We start from the raw sequence: 16198 nt of genomic DNA on the forward strand, positions 1-16198 counted from the left end.
GGAAATGAAGATACAGAAGCCACTTTTAAACACGCACGCATGCTCTTTTTGGTTCTGACTTTTTTTTATTCTTACAAAAAAACATTCCATCACATGTAATTACCAAAAGGCCTGCAGCCCTGCAGCCATTAAGCATCTCTCATTATATTGTGAGTATATGATGCTAACAAGTGACAAATAAAACTACTGGCACTTTAAAGCAAATCTTTTTTTTTTTCCAGGCAGATATTTAACACATATTTCTTGCCGCATTGCATCTTCTTTCTGTTGTGAGTTCACACTTTGCATTTGCATCAGTTATTTTTACGTATTCAAAATAATCACAGCATTCTTACACTCAATTACACTACATTCTCCTATTTCTCAATAGGAACCACACTATGGTAATTACTGCCATGAACAATATACTGGAGTTACAAAAGAAAAAAAGGGTTTAAAAACTGTGTTTATTTATTATTTTCATCTTCCAGCTTTGTTCATATAGACCACTTCATTTCATTCATGAATGCATGTGTTTTATAGAATTTAATTAAAATCTCTGTTTAGATTAACATCTCTCCATTCATAACCAATGTTGTAAAAATTCATTCTGTGTCATTAAGCAGCCAGAGTCTCATCCCATACGCAAATATATGATATGTACATATATTGAATTTCCATACATGACATATATGTACATATTAAATAAAAGTACATAATGTAACAATTCTATATCAAACCTGTTAGAAATTGGAACAGTTTCACACATTGACATACATGTCTAGCCAAGACAAATATGCATATTTAACAATGTATGCTTATATTGTCCAGTAGTGTCCATAAGTCTGAGACCACTTCCCCAGAATGTGAAAATATACATGTTTAAATCAATTTGCAAATATAAATTAAATATATATTGTTAACATTTATGGTTGCAACATGTTACAGCATATAAAGATTCACATGTACATATACAAATTGCTGTGGTTATGTCATATATGTCCTAAACTTATATGTTCATTTATCCAGAGGATGTATATATGTAATAATGATATAGGTGACATATATGGCAACATCACTCTGAGGGACATACTGTATGTATGTATATATATTACATTTCTGTTTGATGACATCAGTGTTTCAATAGGTGGACAGCTGAGCGTTTAACAAAGATCTGACAGTTATTACTGGTTGAGAAACCTTATATATATATATATATATATATATATATATAATATATATATATATATAAAGTCTAAGATATCTGTGTCTCTGTTCATTATGAAAATGCTCAACTTTTGAGGAAAAAAAACATATTATTTTTTCAGAAGTAAATTCCCTCATTTACTTGTGTTTTTTTTCTAATTAATGATTCTTATATGAGTCTGTCAATATGTTTTTTATTTAATTTCGATCTGGACAAATGATTAAATTCATGATATTATAGATGTACATCCAAACATGAGCTGCAAGACATTTTCAGTTTATTCTTTAACAGCCTCCAGGCTTGAGGTTCTTGTTCTCTGTCTCTTCTCCTGTAACGATTACATGGGATTTAAGAGACCTTGTCAATAAGTGTTCACCTTCTCTGTCTGGTTTCCTGGGTTTCTGTCGCTAGAATATTACAACGAAATAATATTTGTAGGTTTTTCAGTCAGGCTCTCTGTTCAGGACACGGCCACTTTCTTTCCTAACTGAGAATCTTCTTTGTTACATACTTACCCACACACACTCTGGAATACACGACTAAGTGTGTCTGTGGTGGTAATGTCTTTATATAAGTATGACATTTAGTCAGTTAATTAAGAAAATAAAGGGAGCTTTTTTGATTATTGATAAGTCTAATTCTAATCTAATTTATCATGCAGAAATGCCAAATATTCTGTGGTTCCAGCTTCACAAACGTGAGGATTTGTTGTGTATAATTTTGTGTCTGTATGACTTTTTTATGTATAAATCAGTTATTTCAACATCGTAGAATCAGTTGAGTCGTTTTTCATTCTACTAGGAGATTTCACTTATGCTTCTATATTGTATGTTTATTTGTGAAAAACATGAATCCACAACATGCGATTCTTAGTATCCACAGTAATTAACATGAATGTGAAGTGAAACATGTACCTGTGAATAGGTTTGTATAATATATACACCTGTTTCTGTCTCAGGTCAGCATTTCAGTCTCCGTCAGCTGGGGATCTGCGAGCCACCTTCACGTCGCGGCCTGGCCTTCTGCTCTGAGATGGGCCTCCCCCACCGCGGCTTCTCGGTTGGAACAGCCCCGGACCTGGATACCGACAGTCAGGCCGTGATGTCACCAGAGCGCGCCATGCGGCTATGGGGCCGCGGCGGTCTGAGCAAATCGTCCGGGAGGAGTTCCTGTCTGTCCAGCCGCTCCAACTCAGTGCTGACTCTCACTGACACCGAGCACGACAACAAGTCAGACAGCGACAACGGTAGGACATCGTCTTCACTTTTCACCTCTTGTTGCTTTTCTTTCCCTCTCTGTGCTCAAAATCAAGGTGTTAATTTAACTTTAAATTTAGAGGAGTGGATTATGATACAATTTTAGTCTAGTAATTGTTAAAACTGGACATTCTCTTGCACATTTACTCATTCTTTTTTTATTTTATTTCTACTTTTCAGTTTTGATTCTGGTCTTTCAAAATTATGCAAGATTGTGTATTATTCTCATTTTAACAGGATAGGTACGCACTAACTTTAACGTCCAGTTGCATTCACTCTATTTATGCTTCAGGCCCGTCTTGACACTGATAAGAAGGAATATTTGTGATAAGTCTGGAACACATTTTTAATGATTCAAAGGTTCAAAGATTCAACTCTTAATCAAATTTAAAAAGAAAATAAAATGACGAAAATAAAGTTGCAGGTTTTGACCTTTTTTACTCTGGTGGTTTCACGGTCTCAACAGAGACAAGAGTCTTCCCGTCCTCTCCTTTCTTTAATTTAACATTTTCTCTGGTGAACTCACAATTAAATCTTGATATCCATTTTTTTTTTTTCTCCAAAAAACCAAAAAGGAAAATCAGCTACATGAGGCGACTCTCATGTCCTGCTGTGACTCTGCTGGTTGTGGTATTTGTGTGTGTGAGGGAAAGGATGAGGCGTTCTCACTTTTTTGTTCGGCTGCTGCCGAATTTTTCTCATCTCATAATCTTAAGACATTAACTGCAGTGATGGTGGTTAATGTCAGTGTGTTTTGTTAGCGAGGGAACATTTTAACTATGACTTTTTTTTCTATTTGGTCTGTATAAAAAAGAATAATTATCAGTGTTCAATTATAGAATGTTTTCCTCTCTATTCATTAGAGACTGGTGTGTCTAAATTATTCTGATTTGTGAAGCCTTTTTAATGGATAATACATGAATAAAAAAGTAACAGATGTAATATATTTCAGCAGTCAGTGAATAGACTAAATAACATTTTTGCAATTACAAAAAACAGACATTTTTTTGGTTTTTATTTAAATCACCGAAATAAATGAAACAGAAAAAAAACCAAAAAAAAAACACTGACACTTGGAATAAGGTGAAACAGTAGCTCTGTCACATTGATATTTACTGTAATTGTACACCTCAGCTTAGTGTCCTTTCTGGTGGTTGGTGGGGTATGAGGCTGGGGCAGTAGATGAGAATATATATATATATAAATATATATATATATATATATGATAATAATAATAATAATAATAATAATAATTCAATATAAAATAGTTCATTTGAAGTCAGTTTGCTCATGTAATTTTATAGCTGTATGTACAAAAATGCATATGTGCGAAATGTCTTTGTAAAGTACTTCTTTACTGCATTTGTGTGTGTGTGTGTGTGTGTGTGTGTGTGTGTGTGTGTGTGTGTGTTGTTCTTGTGCACGTATATGTGAAGCCTATTAATTATCCATGAGTTAGTTTTCTCGAACAGGTGTAAATTTTATTCTTAATGAAGGACTTGTTTATTACACACACACACACAAATACACAATATTTTTCAATAAGCTAGATGATTTTCATTAGAAGATGTGATGCTGTAATTAACAGAGAGATAAAGTGCTGAGTCATTGTATTTCCTATATTAAGTTTGATAATGTTTTTATTAAATAGCATTATGCTGTGGATGTTAGTGCTCTGGAGGATACACTTCCCATCTCTAAAAGTGAGTAGTCGTCAAGTTTTCAAAGGCTAATTGACTCTTTAAAATGCAGCTGTGTGTGTGTGTGTGTGTGTGTGTGTGTTGTGTGTGTGTGTGTGTGTGTGTGTGTGTGTGGCTCATATTGAAAAGTCTTGCAAGAAGTCAGCATCCATGCTTGCTCTCAGTCAGTTGTGTGTGTTTTGGAGGTGAAGTGGCTCAGATGCTAACACACACTTTCTCAAGATGCGTGGAATCCATTCTCTGATTTTTAAGTTGGACCTGCCGACTCTTTCTAAGAACCACAATTAACAGCTTCACTACGTTTTTGATCTTTTCTTTAACTGACAAGTCGATCGTGTGTTCATAATAAAACACTGACTATTAACTTTTAAATAACTAGGTGAAGGGCGCGCCCTCTCTCTCTCTCTCTCTCTCTCTCTCTCTCTCTCTCTCTCTCTCCCTCTACAATTATTGATGGCCGTTATCCAAAGGCACAGCAGTCACGCTGGCGGTGTGTACACATGCGGCAGTTCAGCAGGTAGCCGTCCTGCACAGGTGAGGTCATCGCCGTGGTGTTAGTTTATCCTCTTTGCCTTTGCTAACTTCTTGAAGTTGGACATGATCAGCAGGGTGACGGTGTTTCAAGTGTCTGATGAAGTTTGCTGTCCTGAATGTTTCCGTGGTCCTTCCTTTGTGACCTTACAGGTTTTACAGATTGTGAGCTTTGAGTTATCTTCACTCATGGTGTGTGTTTGTGTGTGTGTGTGTGTGTGTGTGTGTGTAGCTGTGGCTGTGGTTGTGCTGTTGTTGTCTGTGCGATATGAATCACTGTGTAGCACATGAGTGTAAATTTGACCAGCATAGAATCAGATATGTGAGAGTAATCAGTTCAGCTTTGGTCCCTGGGATGTCTCCAAAAATATCCTGTTCTCCAGGCAGAGCTCTGTGATGCCCCAGGAACTATTGGGGTAAAGTTTGTAGGACGAACACAAGTCCTGAAACTCCAGCACATGTAGAATCTTCCTTCAGAGTCTTGTCAGGATGAGCGTTAGAACTTCAGATGGAAATTTTGATACATTATTCACTTTCTTTTATGTGGGAACAGAAATGTAGCCCTGCATTTACAGACCGTCAGTAACACACGTCAGCAGTAAATGAACACCGTGGCCAAAAAGCCTTCTTTTAGCAACATCCTTTTTCCTCTTTTTTTTTTAAACAAAATGTATTCAATAGAATTTCCCAGAACTATTTTACAATGTGAAAGAGGGATATATTTTAAGCCATGTGTGCATGAATGTGCTGGGAGACAGTTCAGGAAGTTATCTAAATATCAAGACAGAAAAAAAAGACAAGAAATGTGTATATACACATACCTGCGTACAAGAATAATCGTCCAGCCTAACAGACAAAGAACCAAGGGTCATCGTATATAGGAAACCCATTTTGACCATGACTGGCTTTCTGCTTTGAGGTAATAAATCTATCCAAATCTAATTAGACACTTCCATCCAAATTCTCTCCGTGTGTGAGTTAGTGCGTTTCCATTGAAAGTTACAGCAGCTGTACCGTTCTTCCTCTCGGATCTCAAAGTTACCTTCAAGTTCCCATTTATTTTGAACGTGTGGTAACTTTTAGTAACTCGGTCAAAATAAAAGTCTTGCTTTTTCAGAGCATTTCTTTCAAGGATTGAAAATCATTCAGTTGTCACTTATCTGTTATAGCGTAAAATGTTGTTATTCCTTTGGTAATTCAACTTTTAAATCTAGTGTCCAATTGATTAGGTTTAAGATCACAAGGCACAGCATAATATCTCTTGTGATTCATGTTCTTCTCTACCCGAGTTCTAGACATTAAGTTTTTATTCATGGGTTTTGCACATTGTTATTCACTTTCTGAATGGCAACCCCGTCTCCTAGAAGTGTTTATACACAACTAAACTTTGGAGGAAATGTATTCACTACCTCCCATGCGTTCAGAGGCAGCCTTTTGTATAATGAACGAAGCCGCACAGTTTTTTTTGTAAAGACAGCGGAGTCACCAGGAGTGTGTAGGCGTGGATGGAAGGCGTACAAAGTGCTCGGCTGTCACACCAGAGACCAGGGTTTGGAGTTCTGTCTGTGGTTCTGTTCTGGCAACAAAAGCACAGAAGTTAAGATAAGACTTAAGAATATGTTGTGTCTCAAGTCAGTGTCACTTATTTTGTATTAAAGCAGACCAGGATCTTTCCTCATCTTAACCAGGACCCATGAGAGTCTAAACATAACCACAATAAAAGTCCAGAAAATCTGTAGTCACTACAAGCGGGTATTGTAATACATGAAAAGATATTCTGGAAAAAAAAAAAACACATTGTCTGTGAACATTTTAATTATACGTTCAGTATCAGCATATTTACAACTTGCCAAATACATAAATTTCCTCATTACATCGCTAGAAAAATGAATCCGGAAATATGTTACCTACCAAATTCATTGGCTGTTGGAGTTCAGTTGAATATAAATGACATTTCTAGGAGACATGATTGTGAATGAGCCTCTGTTGAGACACCTGTTGTTGCGCTGTCCCTTGACACTGACCCTGGTATTGCAGCATGCAGTGTGTGTGTGTGTGTGTGTGTGTGTGTGTGTATGGGTGCGTGAATGTGTTTTTTGTGTGTACAGTAACAACAAACTATATTCTGTCGCCAGTTCCACTGCGAGAGGAAGTGAGAGAAAGAATAGATAAGCAGGAGGTAGAGTAAAATGGGAGAGGAGAAGAAAGGATGGGAGAGGAGGAAAAGATAACACAAAGCAATTCTAAAGAGAACCAAGGACAGTGGAGAATAAAGGCCGAACAAGGAGAGGGAGAAACCTCTCTGCATTGTTTGTTCTCCTGAGAGGAAATATTAGACCAGAGACGTCTGGCCGGCTCCCCAGTGGACACACACACACACACACACACAAACATGCGCACACACACCGGCAAACATAAACTCTTTTGTGGCGTCTCGACCCCTGGGTGCCCAGCTGCTGCTCGCCTGGTTACTTGATATTGGTGATCTCAACCTCAGGGACAGAAAAACAAAGATACATTAACATTTTCTGTTGTCAACACACTGATACAGGTGTGTCTTTCATTGAGGAAGTCCTCAGACGCACATTTTTTAATCCTTTTAAATAAGAACAGAGGAACTGGAGAGTTAATTATCAAAAATGCTAAATGCCAGTCGTTGGAGGAAACATGTCCATGTAGTGTCCAGCATGTGTGAACTACACTACAGATACTATTATGTTGCCTGGCTTTAGATGGCTACAGACGTCTGGCTTTGTCTTATAGCAATGAACTTAAACTATATTAGCTGTCTAATCTCTTTAATTCTAAATGTGTCCCCTTTGTGCGTGTGTGATTGTGTGTTTATGGCGTGTGTACGTGTGTAGAGAGCAAGGTACACGAGATAAACTGGAAGCGTGAGAAAGACGTGATGTAATGGTAAATGGAAGCATAGAATACAAGGGATGGAAGCAGACAGGCAGACAGAGAGGAAGAGGTGTGTATCTTGTCTTTGCTAACCAGATTACCTTACTATGTGTCAACAAAACACTTAATCCATTTGCTATTGCTAAGCTGCTTAACACTATAACCTTAGCTATTATATAGATACACACACACACACACACACCATAATGCTCAAAGAGGATCATAGACCTCTCAGGCAACCAGAATAACTTCAAAATAAATAATAATTCATGTAAATGTCAAGAAAAAGTCCTTGATTTATTACATAATTCAAATCACTTCAGTGGTTCTTTATTGGCATGGCAGTTTAAGAAAAACTATTTTACCGAAGCATAAAAACTATTTCCAAAACCGCTAAATACAAAATGCAACATACATGTACTGTAAACATTAATTATATTTTATTATATACATAATCCTGTACTTCAGACTACCTTCATTTTCCCACCGTTTCTGAGGAAAGTAGAGGAAATGCAAAAAGTAGAGTTTATTAAATCTGACATAGTTGTTTAAAGCTGGACAGGGACCCTGGGACAGTGCAGGGTTTATAGATATTTCATTTACCAAGCCCCAGAAAAATGTTTATATTGTAACCATGACAACAAAGACCATGTAATATTGAGGAAGTACTTATTTTAACCCAAATCCCCATCTTTTCCTAAACATAACCAAGCCATGACCGCTATTATGGTAACCGTGACGACAAAGTTAGGCACGCCGCTGTTGGTACAGTTCGCGTGTTTATTATTGTAATCATGACAACCGGGATTTAGCACACCTGCCACCGTAGGGTTGCTATTTCAGGAGACACTGTCCTCCTATCAGAGGGGTGAACAAACGACCTGTGTGGTTGTTCAGGTTGGAGGAACTGTTGGAAGTTTTGGTCATTTAGGTTATTTTTGAGATGAGACTGTCCTGTCTTGCAACCCTTAGCAAGTTTTGGGGATTTAATTGACAGATGAGTGGACCCACGTGCACACTAATAAGACACGACTCCTGTCCACATACTCCCCCCACATCAGGGTTGGACCTCACTAATGTGCTTGTGAGTCAGTGGGGGAAAATTCTCACAGATAGATTTCAAAACTGTTGTGGAAAGCCTTGCCATAATATAACTGCATATTAATGCTCATAATGTTGAGATGTGTAACAATCACACATAGTTGTAATGTTTGGGTGTCCACATACTTTTGGCAGTATAGTGCAGTACAAGCAGTTGTAGGGGCACATGCACGACTTGGTTAAAGTGTGAGGTGAGCTGCTAACATGGTAAACGCTAATGTATAAGGCAAATGGAAAATGGCATCCGCTGCCACCTGTCAGCTGCAGAGCGTCCAGAGGGTGGGAGGTGTCAGCTCAAAGGGTCTCTCTGACAGAGCCACAAACAGGAGGGCAGACAGATGGAGACAGACAGGGACATAAAACAGATAATGATGGATGGATCTGTTCATACCCTGTGTGCTCTCACTCTTTCAATGAAATTCAGTTTGGTTCAATTCAGTTCAGTGGCTGCTTTATTTTGAAAGGTGCAGGGATGTGATCCATTGCCAAAGCAGAATTCCATTCATACATAACAATGCCAAACTAGAGCAGATTATTTGGCCTGTAATTATTTTGCATTCAGGATTGTTGTCAGTTTCTCTGATAGAGCAACACTCACATTTTCCTACTGAATTACACACTCACAGTCAAACAACATAGATAAAGAGCTTTGTGGAGACAGGAGAGATTGTGGGTTGGATTTTTTTTTAGAGAAAATAATCAGTCCTAACATGGCTCACTCTGTGTGTGTGTGTGTGTGTGTGTGTGTGTGTGTGTGTGTGTGTGTGTGTAGAGACGAGCTGTGTGCAATCTTTCTTTTTTTTTTTAGCCTCATCTTTTCTCCCTGTCTGTCTCTCCATTCCTTTTTACTCAGTATCTCTGTATTTGTCTCAATTTTTTTTGATTCCACTACTTTCCTTTTATCTTTTCTAACTGCGGCCTCTGGATAGTTAGAGAAAGGAAATTAGTGATTCTCACTTTTCTAAGTAATGTTATTGTTCAGCCATCACTGGACACAAGTTGGCAGGATCTTTAGAAATCATTGCAGCTCTTAAAAGGAATGAACAATGGCCACAGCTGATGTGCTCAGTGAGGGTTTATAAGTGGGATGATCTGAACTACAACATGGCGATGGAATATTCTGGTCCTATATTGTATATTTTAGTCAGAATGGTGTTTCAGGCATGATCTGGACTTGGTTCAAATTCTCCTCCATCATCATTCACTCGCTTAGCATAATGCTAATACCATACAGTAAAATATAAAAATGCTAACATTTATATCCATTGGTAACATATTGTTTGTAGTATTTAGAGAATTGCTGTTGCTTGTGTTCATACATTAGTGAAATTATGGCTACAAATTGAGGTTCTAATGCTTATTGAAAAAATTATCCCCCAAAACATCCTGATATATTTGCATCTGATTGCATTTTCTGATATTTTGCTGACTGACAAATTCTTATTATAAGGTCTACCCCTCTTTCTGTCATTCTCTCATTTTGTGTCATTAACACACACACACAACACACACACACACACACACACACACACATCAAGTTGAAGTAAAATAGCCTGAGTTGTTCTACTTTTATTGTGAAGAACTCATAGCAAATGCAGTGAGTTAATCAAGTTAGTAGAACTTCATTAGAAATTCAGGTAAACACCTTATTGTTGCTGCTCACAGCTGCTTGGTGTGACTACAACCCCCATAATGGAAAAGCCCTCACAGGTAATGGTTAACTGTTTAATAAAAGAGAACATCATTGTCTATACATATATTTTATTTATATTTACCATATAATCTTGACTATAGGACAGCCTGTTTTTTCTCTCTTACTCAGACTTTAATGCTAATTGCTTCACACTTTCCTCTGGCCAGTTTCTGCCTTATTGCTCGCACAGTTTGAAGTGTGAATGGATCTAATCAATAACTAATTGATCTAATTAAAAAGTAGATACATATCCTCTCAACAGTACCACACAAAAGTAGCAAGAATTCCTGTTAATTTAAGGAAAACTATGGAGTAGATACAGTTTGTACTCTATGTACATTGGACCTGGAATTAAAAATTCAAAATACTTTATTCTTTTTTTTTTTCCAAAATTACAGTTTATATTTTCCGCCATGTCTTGAAGCCACACCTGGCCTCAGCTGATCCACCTCCAGGAACTTAACCACTCATCCATCGATGCATGAGACAGAGATGATGCTTTTCTGTTGTTCCATTATTTTAATACTTGGAGACAGAATGATGAAAGAAGATGTTGATTGTAACATTGACTATCAAGACTTATTTTTTATTTATTTATTATTATTAATATTAATATTATTATTATTATTCATTTTCTTGTTGTTGTTGTTAGTAGTAGTAGTAGTTGCACGGGCACTGTTGGTAAATTACCCAAGTGTTTGTGTGTGTGTGTGTGTGTGTGTGTGTGTGTGTGTGTGTGTGTGTGTGTGTGTGTGCGCGTGCTCATGCCTGCAAATTCTATGTGCTGTTTAGAATACTAAGTAGACCTTAAAATATTTATATTGCGGGTTTATTAAACTATACATCAGGTAGCCCAAACACAGTGTTCATATGCTCACAACTTATTTACTCTTGCTTTTTCATAAGGACTCCATATATCAGAGAGTTATCCAGTACAGCACACACACACACACACACACACACACACACACACACACACATCTTGGTTGAGAAGAGACAACAGATGTGACTGCTCGAGAAGACGGATCACTGCAATAACGAAGGTGCATATGTAAGAACAGAGAGATTATACATTCACATTCAGCAGATGCGTTTGAGATACATTTTTCTGTCATCTACGCTTCAGCATTGATACATAGATATTACTGCTGGTTATGTTTTGCTCAGATGGAGCTGTATGTTTCATACAAAACAGCCTTCAGGAATAAATAATGTATCATATCTCTTCTTCTCTCACAGCGAGAGTGTAGCAGTGAGTATGTTTGTTACAAATACTGCAGTTACTAACTGCAGATGTATTTCAGGCTCATCTTTCACAGTCTTCCAAGAACTAGTTGATATCGTGTGTGTGTGTGTGTGTGTGTGTGTGTGTGTGTGTGTATGCGTGCGCGCGCGTGTATGCACATGTACACAAACAAATTCTCTCGTGTGCCAGTGGAGAGGTCACGTGTATACAGAAAAATAAGTTTTCCAGTAGCTGAAATGGACTTGAATGCACGCTCCTCACACACACACCCACACCCACACACACACTCACACTCACACACACTCACACTCACACAAAGCCCTGGTGCCAGTCATATTCAATAGCAATCTAGTGCTGACCAGAGAAATCAATGAATAACAGACTAACTGACTAGAGGGTTTAACTTTGGCGCCACTAATGAAGACACTTCATTCCATCAAGTGCCTAACATTAAATCATTAACCATACAGCATCGCTCTCTCTTCCTCTTCCCCTCATTTTCTCTCTTTTCACCCCCCCTTCTCTTCTGACCTTCTCATCCTTTTTATTTATTTATTTTATCATCATTGCTGCTTCCTGTTAAGATACAGTTAATATCCAGTAACAAAGTCTAACGTATGATCAGTTTAGACAACTGTGATAACAGCAATGTAGCAATTAATATTGTATGAATTTGTCCAATGTCATAAAATAAAAACAGACTGTGATCATTTGACAATTTTACAACTATGGAAATCAACTCACTGTTCTAATAATGATTAACATTTTCAGCAAAAATTGCAAACAACCAATCAATCCAAACTAATCTTGAGAGTTTTGTTAATTGTAAAAGTTATTATTCATTAGCTTGTAACTGAGTTCATAGTTATAAATCTATCAGATGAATCTACATCACGCACATAAGCAACAAGTCGTCTCTTCTTCTTTCCTCACATTGCCTCCTCTCTTCTTTCTCTCTTCACTTGTTTCTCAGAACCCATTTAGGCAGAATCCATTACCAGAAGTGCAGTGGGAGAAGGAGCGAGCGAGGTAGATAGACGGAGAGGAATGGAGAGAGGGAGATAGAGGGAGTGTTCAGCCTACTAAATTCTACAACAATGAGTCTTGGGACCTGATAGATGATGGCCTTTTTAGTTGTGGTGACAGGCGAGCTTTCACTGCAGCTCTGCAGAAACCTCACGCAGTGACTCTGTTTAGCTCTTCTTCTCTGTGTTTTGCCCAAACTATAGTACTGTATCTTATATGCTGAGAAGATGCTAAACTCCAAATATTTGGAATTGTTATGTTGCCTGGCTTTTCGACAACGGTTCAAATGTGCCAAAATGTTCATTAAAAATGATAAGACGGCGTCCCCTCACACTGGGAAACTGTCACTGTGTTCTCTCACGTTAAAATATAGACATTCTCCCCACACCGACGAAATGAAAAGTTGAAACTTAAGAGTAAAATCAAGAAGTGTCCCATAACAAGGATTGACTGAGTCCAGTTGGATCTACACTCACACCCAGCCAATCACGTGGCAGCAGTACAATGCATTAAGTCATGCAGATACAGCACAGGAGTTTCAGTTAATGTTCACATTAAACTCTCTCCACACTAGAAATGAGAATTGTCAGTGACCTTGAACCTAGCATGACTGTAGGTGTCAGATGCTGGTTTGACTGTTTCTCAAACTGCTGATCTCCTGGATTTTCACTCACAACAGTCTCTGGAGATTTTACTCAGAATGGAGCAACAACAAAAGCATCCAGTGAGCAGCAGCTCTGTGGAGGGAAAACCTTGTTGATGAGAGAGGTCAGAGGAGAAAAGGCTATGGTCACTCAGATAACCACTCGTTACAACCGTGGTGAGCAGAGAATTATCTCAGAATGCTCAACACGTCCAACCTGTGGGCGGATGAGCTACAACAGCACAAGACGATGCCGAACAGAAACCTGAGGCTGCAGTGGACACAGACTCAGCAACACTGGACAGTTGAAGACCTGGTCTGATGGATCTGGATTCGTGCTGAGACAGCAGAGTTTGAATCCATGGAGATAACCTGCATTGTGTCAACAGTCCAGGCTGGTGGTGGTGGTGTGATAGTGTTTCACACTGCTTCCCTGTCAGGAGTAGGCATTTCAGGGCTCCAGCCACTGAGTTCAGCCTTTCAAGTCGCCTCAAACTTGACTCCAGAAAACAGGTAGGTGAAGTTTCGGTAAGGCAGGACCTGTGGAAGTTTTTGGTGGCAAGCCTGCATGTGAAATCTGTTGCGTGTGCGTTCAGACATCAGCCTTATCAAGTTGGGCTAAGTGGTGGCTGTGGTCTCAGCTTTTGTGTTGGTTGTTGCATTAGCATCACTAGCCCAGCGTTTGCGTTGGATGAGTTTGTGGCGGCAACGTCCTCAGGCTGGTGGCGGCTGGTGTAGCAAGTGGTGAGGCAGACGAGAGACTCGTCACTCTGGCACAGTTTGTCCCGTTCTCTGCGGAGTCATCTCCTGGCTCTAGCTTAGATGCCTGGTTGAAAGTGCATTCAGCTTGCCTTCAAATGGAGAAGGAAGAGAGGGAGCATGAGTTATGAGTGTCATACCTGCACATCTCCACCATGTCCATCTTCAATCACCGCTGTGTTCTGGTTTCTTCTCGGTGGCCGTCCGCCCTGGTTTTCCCATTGATGTGTGAGGTGTTGATTTTGTTATGGGGAATGACATTGCGGGCAGGAAAGTATACCCTGTTTCTGAGGTTGTGGATGTTTCCATTTGTGGTGGTGGAGCTCTGACCAGAGTTCAGACTCTCTGACAGAAAGCTCATGATGGTGACCTGTGTAATTCTTTGCTTGTTCCAGCCTTGTCGGAGGATACGTTGCCCTCTGTTGGGGAGCCAGTGAACTTTCTGGCTAAAACAGCTGAAGTTGTAATGGAAAGTGTTGATGTTTGAGATGGGATATTGCCGCTGTGTTGAGGCGCACTTGATCAGGCTCTGGTTTTTCTGGTTTCTGGTTTTTGGTTATGGTTATTTGGTTTAGCTATAGTGTTATTGTTGGTTTAGTTAGTTTAATTTAGTGGTTAAGTAGTGGTTTAAGTTACCCAGAGAGTGTTCCACTGTCGGTTTTCCATTGTAGTTTGTTTATTGTGAATAAAAAACCTTATTATTGGCTGATCTGTTTTCCTGTTTCTTCTCTATTTGGCCTGGTTTATTATTTCATTTATTGTTATGTCCCTCAACTGTTAGGGATGTTTTCTTGATTGGTGTCCCTAACCCCGCACCAATCCAAGTAGATGGAACAAACCTACCCATAACCAAAGAGTTCACCTACCTAGGCAGCATTGTCAGACATGATGGAGGAGCCAGCAGTGACATCATGAGCCGACTCAGTAAGCATCTTCCAAAAACGCAACAACGTCTGGAAGTTGGCCCAATACAACACCAACACCAAGCTAAGACTGTACCAGAGCTGTGTCCTGTCCACCCTGCTGTATTGCTCTGAATGTTGGAGAATGACAGAAAGTGATCTCCATAAGCTGTCAACGTTCCACACTCACAGCAAGAAAATACTGCATTTCCTGCTGTCCCTATACCATCTCCAACCAACATCTACTCGCCTAGTGAAGGCAAGACAACATGGCCACCATCACCATGAGAAGGCGATGGTCATGGATCGGACATGTCATCTGAAGAGAGCAGGACAACGTCACCTTGACTTCCCTTCAGTGGATGGAAATCGAAGAAGAGGCAGACCCAAGTGAACACCTGGTGTCGGACAGTGGGGGGGGGGGGGGTTAAGAGCCTGCAACACACCTGGGGTACTATGTAGACACTGGCCCCGAACAGACAGGAGTGGCAATCCTTTGTTGTTGCCCTACATGCCAGCAGGAAGAACATGCAGTAAGTAAGAATGTTTTCTTGGCTCCGTTTGGACCCTTAATACTAATCAATCATGGTTTGACTGCCACAGCCTATCTGAGTGGTCATGAGTGACTGTGTAGAATCTTGATTATTCATGAATGCTGTAACTACTAGATGGCCACATAATTTGTCTTAGGAGACAAATATTCTTTTTTCAACATGGGTCATATGTTGAAGGGTTTTGTTTGTTCAGGATAACACGACAACAAGGTCTTTGAATCAGAGATCACTGATTCCGAGTTTCGAGTGTGGTGAAAGGGAAAGGGTGTCAGGCTTTCCTCCTATGAATGTGCATTACAGCTTGATGATTTCTGAGAAGTAAAAAGATATTTTGTGCTGGGTGTTTGCTACATGTGTGCAGATGGTTAATATGTGTGTGTGAGGGGGAGGGAGGTATTGAAAGTAGCCAAGGTGAGAAGTGAGATCGGCTATCAAGCAGATTAGGTTCATATTGGGTTTCATATCTGTCACACTGTAATGGGAGAATTGATGAAGTGTCATGTCAGAACACACGCATTCACACACACACACACACACACACACACACACACACACACACACACACAAATGCAGACAGGCACACACAAACTCATAAGCCTACACACCTACATACATATTTGCTCTTTCTCCCTTTTTTTTATCAACACAGTCAACTACCTGTTTTTGTTCCACATTGTTCCACGTATCGCTGTGTGTC

At 39.3% G+C, this 16198-nt stretch overlaps 1 protein-coding gene across 4 annotated transcripts in view; it reads left to right on the top strand.

Annotated features, from left to right (window-relative positions):
* Positions 1-16198, top strand: part of LOC130167105 (teneurin-3) — a 327180-nt gene that overhangs the window by 89670 nt on the left and 221312 nt on the right. For all 4 annotated transcript variants that reach the window (XM_056373088.1, XM_056373089.1, XM_056373090.1 and 1 more), the window contains exon 7: positions 2145-2432. In XM_056373088.1, the coding sequence (XP_056229063.1) occupies positions 2145-2432 (288 nt within the window). The remainder of the gene's footprint in view (positions 1-2144; positions 2433-16198) is intronic.

The sequence above is a fragment of the Seriola aureovittata genome, chromosome 3, assembly GCF_021018895.1.
Source record: "Seriola aureovittata isolate HTS-2021-v1 ecotype China chromosome 3, ASM2101889v1, whole genome shotgun sequence".
Taxonomy (NCBI): domain Eukaryota; kingdom Metazoa; phylum Chordata; class Actinopteri; order Carangiformes; family Carangidae; genus Seriola; species Seriola aureovittata.